This window comes from Dicentrarchus labrax, unplaced genomic scaffold (genome assembly GCF_905237075.1).
Source record: "Dicentrarchus labrax unplaced genomic scaffold, dlabrax2021, whole genome shotgun sequence".
Lineage (NCBI taxonomy): Eukaryota > Metazoa > Chordata > Actinopteri > Moronidae > Dicentrarchus > Dicentrarchus labrax.
This window is the reverse complement of record NW_026136714.1, coordinates 5,121,085-5,136,100: the sequence shown is the minus strand read 5'-3', so window position 1 is coordinate 5,136,100 and position 15,016 is coordinate 5,121,085. Positions and strand designations below refer to the sequence as shown.

The 15,016-nt window shown below is 44.0% G+C and overlaps 1 protein-coding gene across 1 annotated transcript in view; it reads left to right on the top strand.

Annotated features, from left to right (window-relative positions):
- Positions 1-6,115: 6,115 nt before the first annotated feature.
- setbp1 (SET binding protein 1) overlaps positions 6,116-15,016 on the top strand; it is a 34,856-nt gene continuing 25,955 nt past the window's right edge. Inside the window, exons 1-2 of the mRNA XM_051423580.1 lie at positions 6,116-6,946; positions 13,208-13,800. Of these exons, the coding sequence (XP_051279540.1) occupies positions 13,366-13,800 (435 nt within the window). The 5' untranslated portion in view covers positions 6,116-6,946; positions 13,208-13,365. The remainder of the gene's footprint in view (positions 6,947-13,207; positions 13,801-15,016) is intronic.

The following is a 15,016-nucleotide window of genomic DNA, read 5'->3' as shown; positions in this document are numbered from 1 at the left end:
AAATCTCATGATAGCATGGGTAACATTATGCACGATAACTCACTCTGGTTATATGTCACATTAGCAGATGGTGATGCTGTTGAGCTAGTGTGTGTGTGTGTACCTCTGTTTGACGGGCAGGAGGAGAGTGAAACCGCAGGGCTGTTTATCAAACTCATAGGAAGTGGGTGTTATTGAGCGAGGACGCGTCGCACCACCACATCCTGCTGCTGGGAAGCAGCTTCAGACGGGGCAGTGTTCACAAAATGTACAGTAAACAACAAATGCAGGCCAGGTGTCTTTTTTGTGTGCATGTTTGTGTGTGTGCGTGTGGTATGTGGCCACTTCATTCTTCCTCTGAGACACTGTACACTGATTGTAAAACTATGATAATCTGGCCCATTGTCTTAAAAGAGAAGATGATGCCACTCAGGTGGTCCCTGAAGATGTTTTTTTTCATCTGTTTATTTTACACTTTCTTTCTTCTTAGCATCACCCTGCCTAATATACATTATGTTACACACACTAATAATGCGCAACCAACTTTGTCTTAAGACACAGTCATCACCCACATACCATGCATTTCACGCCAAAAGATCGAAAACGAGATATAAAGATATGATGAAAGTGAGAGATCCTAAGAGGGAAGGCCATTTCATTTATTGCTCAATTTGATATTTTAGTCATTTATTGTTCCATTTGACATTTTAGTCATATTATATGGCCCCTATTATGTCAATACATCGGAAAGATAATGTTTAAAAGGAACTTTGACACACACTAAATGTGTAAGAGAAGAATGATTCAGCTCTATCACGGCCAGTGCTGTATCATACACCTGCTGTACATTTCTGTCTTGGTTTTACTCACAGTGTCAAGGGGAAGTGGCAGTGTTCTGTCATCTAGGGAGTTTTCCTCTTTGTTTCTGTTTCTGACTCTCCCACACAGGCCTGCACACACACACACACACACACGCACATACGCACACACGCACACACGCACACACACACACACACACACACACACACACACACACGCACACACATATGCACACACACATATGCGCACACACAAATGCAGCTGTATTTGACCACATGCACAGTTATAACACAACAGGATGTTGTAGGGTGGATGTTTGAGGTGCGAAGGTTCACACAAGGCTTCACAAACAATATCTGTTTCTGAGAACTAATTATTTATTACTCCCGTGTCTAATAGTGGCTACCACTCTTTATTTGTTGCTTTGTTTTTGTTTTTTTGTCATATTTTTGCCAGCATTTAAACCAGGATTTGAACCCAAATGCATCCAACTTGTGACAGTTCCTGCAACACATCAACCGTTTACAGTCCACAACAGGATTCACTTTGCCCATTTCACATTTATTCTTTGCAGATGTCTGTAGTGACAAGACAATAAAAAAGCAGAGGGACAAACATAAGGACAATCATTATCTTCCTTGCAACCGTTTGTTTACAACCAACGCAGAGATTCATCAAATTGGTGCTGTCAGTCCTGGGCTGCATTGTTAGATGCCAGAACTGTCAGTTTGAATAAATATTAGGGCAGAATTTGTTTTGTTCACCGCTGTCTTCCTCCAGCATCTGAGGCATCAGCATACACCGAGGCTTGCGGAGGACTTCAAGATGAGCCCACTTGATAGCTCGGCTCATACAGAGACAACATTATGATAATGTCCCTATAAGTAGCAGGGGGATGGGTGCAGTGTCATCTCTTGACATAGACAGAGACAGCAGGGAGTCCACAGTCAACTGCATTTAGGGCTGTCTTTGTTGTTGTCTTAGCTCCCATCTGCGTTGTTGTTTTGTTCTGGTCTGCATCTCTTCTCAGACATCATTATCGCTCTCATTAGAAGAATCTCTATCTCAGCTCCAAATGGAGACAAAGTCTTGCAATAACTCTTTTTCTCCATTTGTTTGTGTGTTTGTGTGTGTGTGTGTGTGTGTGTGTGTGTGTGTGTGTGTAGCATTGTGTATGCAGGTATGGCTGCATGTGCAAATGGCAGGTGGCCACTTTAGTCCCCACAGAAAGACTGACACACTGTGTGCTAAACAGCTCAGTTTTAATGAATTGCTGTATGTAGCCTATATGTGCAGTTTTTTTGCCTCTCTTCATAGTATACAGGAAGGAAATAAAAAAAAGCATTTGGAGATCACAAGAAGAGGACGTGTGAAAACTGTCTCAGGATGGATTCGAACCCATGATGCCACGGGTGCACTGAAAGTGTCTTATGCAACTAAGGACAGCAGGGTGTTCTTCGTCTCTGGGAGGTAAATGAGGGAGAAGAAAAGGCCATTCTGGTTTATCTGAGTGTATCAGGAACTGGGGGATAGCCCCAGTAGTGTGTTAGCCAAGAAGTCATTTACTTCATTAACCCAGTCAGATCACTGATGCCTCAGTAATCAACCTTGTCACACGTCCCATTAACTTCTCACTCTATCAGCATGGCCCTTGCTCCTTCTGACACGCACGCACACAAGCACAGATGCACTTGTGTTACGTACCTCTGTATCTGTGCAACACACACGTGCACGTTATCACACAATTGCATGTTCCTTGCATGCTTTCTCCGTCTTGCTCACAGCGAAGACCTTTTCAACCTACACGCACACGTACACACTCCCTCTCCACTTCTCTCAGCTAACCCCATTACCTCTGTCAGTCCCAGGGGTCTCTCAGCTCTGATGAACCCTCGGCTGCCCTGTGAGATTAGTGGACTCCCTGAGAAAAGCCCTTCATTGATTGAATGTGAGTCTCTCTTGCTCACAATGTCAGCTCAAGGTTAGCATGTTGACTCTCACCGCTCCTTTTCCTGGTGCAGTCAAGTGCTGTAGCTTTGTTATGAATACCAGTTTGTTATTATTATTCTAGCTCTGCTGACTCCACTGCTTATATTATTCATACAGACAACAAACCAATTATTGACATTCATCTTCAGAGTCTCTCTTTTCCTCTTCTCTCAGTCTCTCTCAATGTTTCTCTCCAGTGGCCCCACTTAAAACATTTGCCAAAGCATTTATTAATTGTTAAATAATTTTCTCTGCATCTTCACATCTTCATCTATATCTCTCAATCTCCCTTCTCCCTATAGAAACCACAGAGGAACTGTTGCCACATAAAAGCTTAAGCATTTGGTAAAGTGGTTTGAATGAAATTCACTTTTATGTATTGCAAATCAGGCACGGGGAAGCATTTACTTTGTGTCCCACTTGAGGGAATCTTCCAGACAAAAAGCAGGGAGAGATGAAGGAATGGGGGCAGCTCTCAGTCTGTAATAGAGAGTTAGATAAATGGCAGGATCGGGAAGACAGATTGATCTTTTTATGTTGAACTTGATGAACATGAATGATGCACCAGATTTCCTGTAGCGGTGAATAGAGATGAAAGGATTATCTAGATATTTAGATCATTCAGACAGGAACGTTGCCCTGCACTGCTGTCTCTTTCCTCCCCATCATAATTCAATATTTACAGTTTAAGCTGGAAAACTGCTCCCTCTTGGCTGCCTGTATCTGGTATCCATGGCAACAGATTCGAGAACAGAGTGCCGTCTGTATGTGTCCGTGTGTGTGTGTGTGTGTGTGTGTGTGTGTGTGTGTGTGTGTGTGTGTGTGTGTCTGTGTGTAATGTTTACTGATACACTGCAATTGATTGGTTGTTGGGGAGCAGCTGTTGACCCCTCACTCTCAGGGGTCTCTTTGTATTCTTGCACACATCCCAAATCAATAGACACACATGGATGTAAACACACACACACACACACACACACACACACACACACACACACACACACACACACACACACACACACACACACAATTTTGTTATTCTATATCTTTGAGGTCTTAAAATTTATTAAAATTTATTAAAAAAAAGAGCCAGATCCTATTTATTTTCTCCAAAACCCTAAAGCCAACCCCCAAGTTAACCCAAATTTAAATGTAGCCTTGACTTACAAAAATCTATTTTTTTAATTAATTCATTTTTATGTCTACATAGAGCACAGCCTAAACTTGAAACCAGTTTTAATTAATCAAAGATTAACTTAAAAACAGAGACCAATAATAATGTTGGAATTTGGAAAGTCGTTCTCGACTTACCATCACTGTCATGATAGTAGGTCCTCATAAAGATAGGATTAAAATTCACACAAACCCACACATGCAGTAATACAATACTGCCCACATCATGCCCATAAGTGGAGAAATGGGGATAAAAAAGAGTTGCTGTGGCATTGTTATGAAAACACTCTCAAATGAGAGTTTGTACACAATATGCACACACTTTTACTCACGTGCACAAACACACATGACAAGTTTATGAATCTAGTCAATATGCCATCGCAGGGGAAGTGAAAAGCAACAACACCCAAACCGCTGAAGGCATTGCTGATTTTTGCTGAAGTTTGAAACTTTGGAGTGTTTACATGCTACTGTGCACATAACCACAAATACTGCACCAACTAATAAAAAATCTCCAAGTGGGTGCTCTACGCATGGGTATGCACACACATACACGTACACATCCACACACACACACACACACACACACACACACACACACGCCAGGGATGAGTAACAGCGAGTAACTGTGGGGCACCATGAGAGAAAGGTCATCTGACATCATTTGCATTGCTTGTTAATGTTAAAGGATGTTTTCCATACAAGGAAGGTCAATGTTTGCATGGAGACACGATATAAACTCAACTTCTGACAATGATGAATTAATGGAACAACTGTGGCTTGTGCGAGGTTGGTTGATGTGGGTTTTCCACAGTGCTGATTTGACATATTAAGGGGAAAGCACCAGCACACACACACACACACACACACACACACACACACACACACACACACACACACACACACACACACACACACAAGATCCACACAATCTACCTTTATTCATTCACTCAACACCCACCTTGTCTTCCCCTGAAGCCAACGTGTCAGCAGAGTGTACTGGGCCAACTTTTAGCTCACTGAACACACGTGTTAAATTCAACTTAATGATACTGTGTCTGACAAATAACATCATCTCAAGTCATCCCTGTAGTTGTGGTTTATGGGCAAACCATTTTCTATTAAGACAAAGGCGACACATTTTATTTATAGGTTAACCCACAGGTTTGCAAAATGTTTCACGTCACAATTCCCACAAGCATATGCACTATGCAAAATCTGATAAGATTTATGTCTTTAGTTATGACTCAGCAGGGGTTTAAATGGCTGTCTATTGTAGATGAAGAGAGCGGCCAGTGGAACCCCTCATCATATTATTTCTCATATTTTGATATCTGTTGATCAGTGTTTCTAAATTAATTTGGAGTAGGAAAGGCTGTTTAATGGTTTTATTAGATATATTTATTTTTGAAGGATTTTTTATCTACTGTGTGCCTGATATGTTTATTAATTATTATTATATATTATGTATTATTATTATTAATCTTATGTGTTATTCTTTTCATATTGAATCGAATTAATTGTAAGTCCGTGTTATTTGTCTTTCACGCTCTGTTGTATGTTCGCTAGATGTGGTGCTGCTATCTTGTCGCAGCATTTGTAATCTAAAGGTTAAGTGAATCCCTTTCCTGATTAAATAACCACATTTTTCTAGGATGTGCCAGGAATTTTACCCAAGAAGGACCATGGATGTTCAAATGGAGTCTGGTACTCTCTGGTCAATTTGGCAGCAAAGTGGGATAAAAACCAGACTGATCTGGGCTCAGAGGTGTAAAAAAAAGTGTAATAATAATTTCTGTAAGGCAGTTATTTCATTTTAAAATCAAGATTCGCTATTTATAATTACACTTCTAGCCAATAAATATTTATGCCACACTATAAAAGTTCTGTATGTAGGCATGTATCTGAACCTGTTGCAAAAAAATGCAAAACATCACTCTGTCCTTACAGAAGTGACTCAGTCAAAACAACAAGCCTTTTGCCAGATGTTGCCCCCCCCCCACCTTTTGCATTACAGTCCCACAGGAGAAGGCCATGGGAATTAGGGGAAGGTTGCAAAAGGAGACGCGCTAAGCGTGTGTGCTGCCAGGTGGAGGCGATGTCGCTCCTCCTCTCCTCTCCTCTGTTCTCTCCTCTGCTCTGCTCGGCCAGAGCTTTCAGTCTGCTGGGTGAGATCATTACCAGACACCAGGCTCCGGGACCTGACATTCACCGATCGGAAAAGCAGAGAGAGAGAGTGAGACAGAGAGAGAGAGAGAGCGAGAGAGAGAGAGAGAGAGAGAGAGAGAGAGAGAGAGAGAGAGAGAGAGAGAGGGAGAGAGAGAAAAACCCTGGTCCGATGCAACCGGCGAGGGAAAGCGACCTAAACCAGCGTCTCCTGCCTCGGCTCCCAGTCTCCCGTATTGACGGCTGAAAGCGCGGTCTTGCCGCTGACATTTTCCCGCTGGATTTTGGGCTTGTAGTCGGATGCGGGCTTGTTTTGACTGCAGTAATAGTCCTGCTCCCCCTCCTCCCCTAACAACCGAGTAGCGGATTTGCGAGGGATCTCAGCGCTGTGCAGCTCCCCGAGTGACCAGCGATCCTGCAAGGCACCGGGGGACGCACTCTGCGCCGCCGCGGCTCTCCACCACACGAGTAAATCCGCAAGAGCCTCTAAAGATCTTATTGCTGCGAGGAATTGGACAGAAGCGCCAAGTTTTTGCGATTGGATTTTTTTCCTGTGCGGCTACCTTGCTTCTGTCATCAGATCGGCTGCAAATCCTATTTTCGCTTTTTTTTTTTTTTCTTTTCCAAAGCACCGTTGACGCCATTTTCCTCGGGGTTTTCTGTCAAAAAATATATACATATATTCTGGCACCGTTTGACAGCTCCCCAGGAGGCTGTCATCCCATCCGTCGCTTGTGTAAAATGTGTCTAAATGGATTGTAAATGATCTTGATAAAATATTTACACGTTAGAGCCGAGTGTGTGACAACATTAGACATGGGTAAGTAGTCCCGGTTGACTGGCCACATTCCACACCTGAATACACCTCTCTTGTAAATGTGTTAATGTTTTTATTAATGTTATTACCTGCTGTGTGTGTGCCTTGCTTTTCGTGTTTGCTTTTTACATGCCACCTTAACATGTGTAGCCTTTTATATTATCCCTATCTGTGCCATTTTATATCCTTTAATTGACATTAAATATATGTGAAATTGCTTGTAGTCACATGCCAATAAATTCGACTGAACACACGCACGCGTGCACATACTCGCACCACCATGCGCACATTCTCGCACGTACACACAGACCACCCCAAACAATGCTGTACCACTCAGCCTGCATCCTGTATTACTGTGTAATACCTTGGTAATTAGGTGGCAGTAAGATAAAACAGCTAATTAGGTCAATGGCATGAAGTGTCCACTACACATTGATCAAGGAGCAGTTCAACCTGCTGTTCACGCTTTAGTTCACATGTTTTTCTACTGGGGTGGACCTCCTGCATCTTCATTGACATTGATAGTCCATCACATAGCATCACTGTCTGTGACATGCAGCAAGTATGTGGTTGTTACTCCTTCAGTCTGCCATGAGCAATGTCACGTTTAACTGTATGGAATGGAGGAGTTTTGGTTGGTTGTGGTTTTCTTGCTTGTTCTGGTCGAGTTGCAGTGGCTGCAGAGGGACAAATGTCCCATGAATGATGTCAAGTGCTGTGGAAGTTGCATGTTGAAGCACACTCTGTATGCGGGGAGCGTGTTTCATTTCTCACTCTGCCCTCACTCTGTTTTATTTTTCATTTGTAGCACCAAATCCACACATGCCGCCATAGCATCAGTACAGAGATGCCAGCATACATACAGATGTGCTTTCCACATTGCATGTGCAGTGAAGCTTGGTGGAAGCCAGCAGCACTACTCCATCCACTCTGGTTGCATTTATCAATAGCTGATCAGTTTCACGTGGGTGTCAGAAACAGTGTGGCCAGAAGTGATGGCCATGCTTTGGCTGTGTGGAGGAAGGTGAGGGCTGAATGTGAATGGCAATACGCCACTGTTATCAGCAGCCCCCAGGAACCTCAGTCACAAACACAGCACCAGAAGATAAATAGACAAGCCTGAATGAGTCAAGGAAAGTGTGGAAAAATGGTCAGGTCTCTGGGATATATGGGAGAAAAGGCGTGGAAATGAGCACTGGATAAAAAAGAACAAGGGCATGTGTAGAGAGGCAATTGTAAGAGAGGTGCGTGACTAGGTGGAAAGAAATGGGGTTGAGGGATGGATAATAGAGGTGATTCAGACTCGGATGGAACCATCGATCTTGTCTTGTTAACAGGTTTGGGGGAGTTGAAACTCTGGCAGTGGTTTTGTGGCGTAAAAGTACGAAGCAGGCTATTAAAACCCCTATTAGGTAATGAGATGCCCATGCCACCTTTAAATTAAAGCATGAGAAATCGATTAGGTGTATCCCCTTCTGAGCTGGATACCTCGGGCCGAAATAGGATCACAGAGAGGGGGAGGAGGGAATGTGAACGGGATCCAAGGACAAATCTAACTGTTGGCAGGCTCTCTTAACAGAATATCAGCACTGGAGCACCTTTTGGCAGAGCACACAGAAAGAGTGAGTGAGGGAGGGAGGGAGGGAGGGAGGGAGAGGTAGGAGGTGGAGGGTAAAGGAAAGAGGTAGCACAGAGAAGAGGGGAGAGAACAGAGGTTGGGGGGGTGAGGTGAGGGGAAGGAGGAAGACAGTTGGGGAGAAGGGGAGGTGTTTTTGCTGACAGCCATTTTGTGGCTTCTGCTGCAGTTAAAATGGTTTAACATTCATCTGCTTCTGCGGGGTAGTTAGGTGAGGATGGTTTTAGTGCTACCTGGCATATGGCTCATCCAGAGGAGTGTGTGTGTGTGGGGCTGCACAGAGCGGCTGCAAGGCCATCATTTTCTATTATAGCTGTCCCACACATGGTACTTTATGATTGTCCTTCTAGCTGCCCTATAGCTGAACACATGCTTGTGCCATCCGTGCTGAACTGGGGAGAGATGTTTTTATTCAGTATTTTATATCCAAATAGAAGTTTGTAATGTTCACTTAAAAAGCAGAATACGCTCTTTGATGTGGACAGGGTAAAAAGATGGCTTCCTTCACCTTGCTCCGCTCTGAGGCAGAGGACTATTAGGCTTCCAGTTTGAAAACTCATGCTCGTGCCCACAGGATTTGGAAGTAGTAGAAGGCTGGGGCCGTGCCTTTTGATTTGTCTCCAGCCAAAGATGGGATCATTCTAGAAACATTGGTTTACGTGATTGCCCCTTCACTAGAGGGCTGGAATGAAAGAGAAAAAGAGATAAATGAAAAATGAAAATGGCAGACAGACAATGTTCATCATCCCTGCGAGATACTCATCCACAGCCAGGGATGGCCGAGCCTCTACTACACTCTCACATCAAAGAAAAAGAGAAAAAAAGACTCTTCACCTTGTGCAATCAAACAGGCGTTTGGTGTGGTTGTGGATGTGTGAGCCTGTGTGTGTGTGTGTGTGTGCGCATCTGTCTGCATGTGTGTATGAGCTATTTGTGTGTCCACCTCAGGCACTGGGCTGCTGGGTATGCAGCCTTAAAAGGTTGTGTTTCTGCTGCCATCTCTCTCTCCCTCTCTCTGTGTTTCTCACTCACACTCAGACTCTGTCTACCTCTGTTTTGTCTTTGTGTCCGTATCATTCACCATCTCTGTTCTGTCCATCTGTATTCCATTATCAATGCTTTATCATAATTGTTTTCAAAGGACAAGGCAAAATGTTTGAGGAGTGTCTCATTCACAGCCTTTCACATCCAGCGCAGGGAATGACCTTATGCTATTTGAGAGGGAAGCTGGTTAGTGCTGGTAGTTTTGAGAACATAATAAAGCTATTTATGCAGTGAGTCTGGCCTCTCACAATCACCCTGCTGTCTGAGGCTAGTCGAGGTGTGTATGCGTGTGTGTGTGTTAGTCTGTTTGTGTGTGTAAGAGAGAGAGAGAGGAGAGAAGAGACAGTGAGGCTCAGGCTAGGCGAGGGAGGCCCGAGGAGGGGTCAGTCTTACATAAACTCTCAGCCTGGCTGCCAGTAATAGAGAACTAACACAGCTTAGGGCACCGAGCAGGGAGGGAGGAGGAATAGTCATGACCCAGCTAAGTAGTTTACACAGTAATGGCCCAGAATGAAGATTGTACTAATGTATTACGCCATTTTGTTGTCACACTGGGGTTTAGTTGTGAGTGGGTACTGAGTCTTAAGGGCACCACCCAAAGTGGTTCCTTCTGATATGTGTGTGATGTTGGGTTTGGCAGCTGTCTCTTTTTCCTGTCATTGTACTCAGTCACATGACAGACAGGGTGGCTTTCACACATGCCATGAGGGCGAGTCACCAAGCTGACATTAGGGACCGGGATGTTCCTGGAGGACCAAACATGGTCATATGGGCACTGTACGATCAGGTCGGGACTAAACCTGGACTCACTATCTTTTGGTTATCCAAGAAACTTTAAATATTTCAAAGTGATTGAGGGACCACAGTGGTGGTTTTGCATGTTTTAGCTCATTAAATGCAAATTACCTATACTGTCCATTACTGCTGACCATTTTCCAAAGCATTCCATACGTTTTGGGACTGATTTCCCAACTTCCAGGCAGCCAGTGGTTTCCATTGATTTAAATGGGGTATGAAAATCATCTAGCAGAGACAGTCCTGAGATCTATCAAAATGAACATTTAGCCTCCTTTATTTGTGTCAGTGTTACTGACTGATGTAACCCATGTCATTGTGTGGTTATACACTAAGCAGGGTCTGATTGGAAGACTTTTTAGTGGACGAGTTGAATTAAGGAGGCTCTGACATCTGAGATGCTAGGCTGCCAAAAAAGCATTGCACTCAAAATCTTTGTTTTCTTGAAATCAAACTCAAAGGACAATAACAGTGCACAGAAAGAATAATGGGATTTTGGTGTCCAGCATTAAATAGTTTGCTTTTGGGAAGCTAACCTTAAAATCTCACCCTTGCTAAATTTCCTGAAGGCAACAGCAAGGAATAATTTTCAGAACAGTCCCTCTTCATAAATGCATGACCACATGGAAATAATTTGACAACGAGATTCAAATAAAGCAGACTAAAGACTCCAGCAAGTTTAGCAAGTTCCCTTTCATACTGCACTTAATGAATGAAAATCAATGACTTCCAGGAAGGTAGGAAATCAATCTGAAAACGTATTAGTGTGCTTTGGAAAATGGTTGGCAATATGAAGTTGGCTGTGTAGAGTATAAGCGATTTGGAGTTCATAAGCTCAAACATGCAAAACCACTGTTATGGTCTTTTAAGTCTTTTTCATACTTAACCACCATGGGGCTACCAGAACCTACATCAATAACGCTTATGAGTCAGCTTTGAAAGACTGTGGTTTCAGATTGGCAAACTTTACGGCTAAAGAGAGGGTTCGTAGAAACAGACCTTTTCATTTTTATTCAATCTAGCAAATGCAGAAGAAAAATATCTAACCATTGACTTTGACCTCAGGGTTGGACACTGTGTGTGCAGTCTTACACTGACGAGTTTGTTGAAATACCGCTGTGGATTATGATTATTCAATCACACTGTAAGTATGGGACGACATGGTGGGTCAGTGGTTAGCGAGAAGGTTAGAACCTGCAAGGGGTTTCTCCAGATACACCGCTTTCCTCCCACAGTCCAAAAACATGAAAGTTAGGTTAATTGGCGGCTTTAAATTGCCTGTAGGTGTTGTTGTGGAATGGTTGTCTATCTCTGTATTTCAGCTCTATGATTGACTGGAGACCTGACCTGGGTGTACCCAGCCCCCTTTGACCTAAAAGGATAAGCGGGCATAGCTGTAAGCGTGTGCTGTGAGGCATTATGACAGGGATCAGCTGTTAGTACAGTAGCGTGGGCTGGTACAGAGTTTGCACAGAGAAAACACACATATATGCACACACACAGATAAATGTGTGTGTGTAAAATGCCTACATGTCAGAGAATATATTAGCAGAGGGTAGGAGGTGGGTAATTATGTGTAAGACTACCCACCTCAGGTTAGGTAATAATACCATATACAGGTTTATATGTTGTAAACCTTTTTTGCTCGCAGGTCAGGTGTAAGTCTGCAGCAAGCAGTAAGCTTTTACTTGAGTCATGTCCGCTGGTAGTGGTCTAGTCTGGGTTCACATCAGTGTAAATAGTGTCAGTCTAAGCTCAGTGTGTGAGACAGCATTCCCCACTTCCAGCTCAGTCATGCCTCATGTCATATTGACTGATGGGATTCCCTGGAGCTATGGTGAGAAGTGTAGTCCAGTGTTTGTTTTGGTTGCTTTCTGTTTATATGCCTGTGTGTAAGCGGGCCTGTGTAAGTGCATATGTGTGTATGTGTATTGATGTAAGTATGCAATATACATTTGTGTCTGCATGTGCAATGATCCAAAAAGGAAAACCTAAATCCTCTGACAAATGGCCACCACAACCTTTTCTCTAGAGAGCACAAATAGCAGCAGGGGTGAAGAAGTGTACTCAGTGACAGCAACACTGTCATTTGTATGTGTATTTATGTGCATAAGTGTATGGAGTTTTTCATGCATGTGTCTATCAATGCCACTGCATGCGTGTGTAAAACAGTTCAGACGCTGGTTTTTCCAGACCAGCTCGTAAACCACATCTGGGGAAAGAATTTAGATTCCTTCCCTCGGTCTTTCTCTGCTGCCTTCCCTTTTCCCCATGTGTGATTCCCTCCCTCCTTCTCTGCTCTGGTGAAAAGAAAAAAAAACAGAAGTCAGCTTCTTTCATTTTTTCTGTCTTGTGTCCTCAGGCTAACTTCAGCCTGGTTTTAGAGCAGAGAAGAGGAATGTCTTATTTTGCACTGATCACTCTAGTGTCTGTACGGCTCTGCTTCAGATCTGTAGTGGGGATAGAAGAAGGGATGAAGGGAGGGAGAGAAGATTAGCAAAGAGTGAGTAAAGAAGCGGGAAGGGAGAGAAGAAGGCAAGTGGTAGTGGGCTCAAAAATTTGTTGGTTTATGTGAGGCACAAAATGCAAATGAGAGTGTGGCAGCATGCCTCCACAGCTCTGTGATGAGCTTGTGTGTTTGTCTTCATACATAACAGGCAGTGATGTTGATGACAGCAGACAGGCCTGTGCTGAAATGTAGCACTGGAATGGAAGCTATGGGGATGACAGGACTCTGTTTTAGTCGCCCTTCTTTTTCTAATCATATAATTCACCTGCTCTCTCTGCAGATTGTCCCTGGCTTCGCTGTGTTCCAGTGGGACAACCGACCCAACCCCAGTAGCTGATTGACAACAACCAACCAGCCCGACAGACTACTGTTCTCTATCTTCCCATTGGCTGGCTGCCACAGCTTCCCCCGTCCTGACTGGCTCTGGCGGGAGCGTGGATGGAGCCAAGGGATCTGGTTGGCTCGGCCCGACCCAAAGAGGCGGAGTTACAGGGAGGCAGGGTGGGGCCAAATGAAGAGGACCAGCAAGGAGCAGGGGGCATCGGTTTGGCGCGCAATGATGATGTGATTAACGGTGCCATCAGCGAAGGGGAGGGGCTAGAGGAGCAGGGGGAGGGGCTTCTGGAGGAGCAGGAGTTCTCCATCAAGGAAGCAAGTTTCCAGGAAGGAAGTCTAAAGCTGAAGATCCAGACCACCAAGCGCACCAAGAAGCCCCCCAAGAACCTTGAGAACTACATTTGCCCACCGGAGATCAGGATGACCATCAGACCTCCAGTTGGAGAAGGCAAAGGGGGGCGGCAGGGACGAACAGGAGGCGGGGCTGGAGCAGGGCGGGGCCAGAAAGACGAAGAAAGAGGACCCCCCAGAAAAAGGGTAAGGCGCCATCCTTGGAATGTCTGCCGCTTATGTATACTTTCAGTAGGTGTGTAGTGTATGATCTATAGCATTGGTTTTGTAAGTTCGAATTTTGAAAAACTCTGAATAGACCGCTCCCTCTCTCACTCACTCCACCTCTTTCTGTACCTCTCTCTCTCAGTAGCTTGTTTCCCTGCTTGGTAACACAGGGTCAAAGTTTGCTGCGTAATTGAAACCAGTCATGGCTAGCTGAGATCACAGAGTGACACACACAAGCACACAGCTCGCACACACTCACATAGGAGCTGAGAATAGGGCTGACATAAGCAAGTGACAGCTGGTGTCTGCTCTCTCCATTTGTGGTCATATATACAGAGACCTTTCCTGTCTCCTTTCCTCTCCTCTCCTTTCCTCTCCTTTCCTCTCTTCTCCTCTTCTCTTCCGTTCTTTTCTCCTCTCTTCTCTTCTCTTCTCTTCTCCTTTAATGAAATCAGCTCTTGTGGGTCACGCCCCTTCACCCCCCTCCTCCATCGCACCCTTTACACACTACACTGGTGTTTGGTGTGTGTGACACTGTGTATGTACAGGTCCTTTGGGGAATCTAGTGTTTGCAGTGTGTGTTGACCTACACAGTGGTGTGTGTGTCCAAACCTGACAGCCATTTCGATGTCATGGAGCTCGACAGGCCCAGCAGGAGCAAAGGCGTCATGTTGTCAACATGATGCTGGGCCGTGTTTTGTTCTGTTTGTGCTACAGTCTTGTGGTTTTAGCTCAAAATCAAGGGGTAAGATGCAACCTAAAAAAAGCATCATCAAGAAATTGTTTGGAAAATCTTGTTGGAAATCTGCGCATGGCTAACCAGTTATATAAAATCACCAAAGTCTCCAAAATCAGGTAATTAAAGGAAATATAGTAGTCTAGTCAACCAATTAGAGGCTGCATGCAGCTCAGTTTGGCTCAAGTTAGTCTCATGAACCTGCATACAGGTTTATTGTACATACATTACTGTTTCCCAGCTTGAGGGGTTGGAACCCTAAAAAGGGGTTAAAACATCAATCTTAAATCTTAAGGGGTCACAAAATTATTAACATAAGAGTAAAGCAGAAAAAATACATATTTCTGCTACAGGAACTACAAAAATGTACTATGTTCAGACTTGCCTCTAATTTTTGTTTTTTTCAGTTTTTTCTTATTGCTGGATAATTGTGGTTCTCCAGGACAAGAGGTTGCAAGT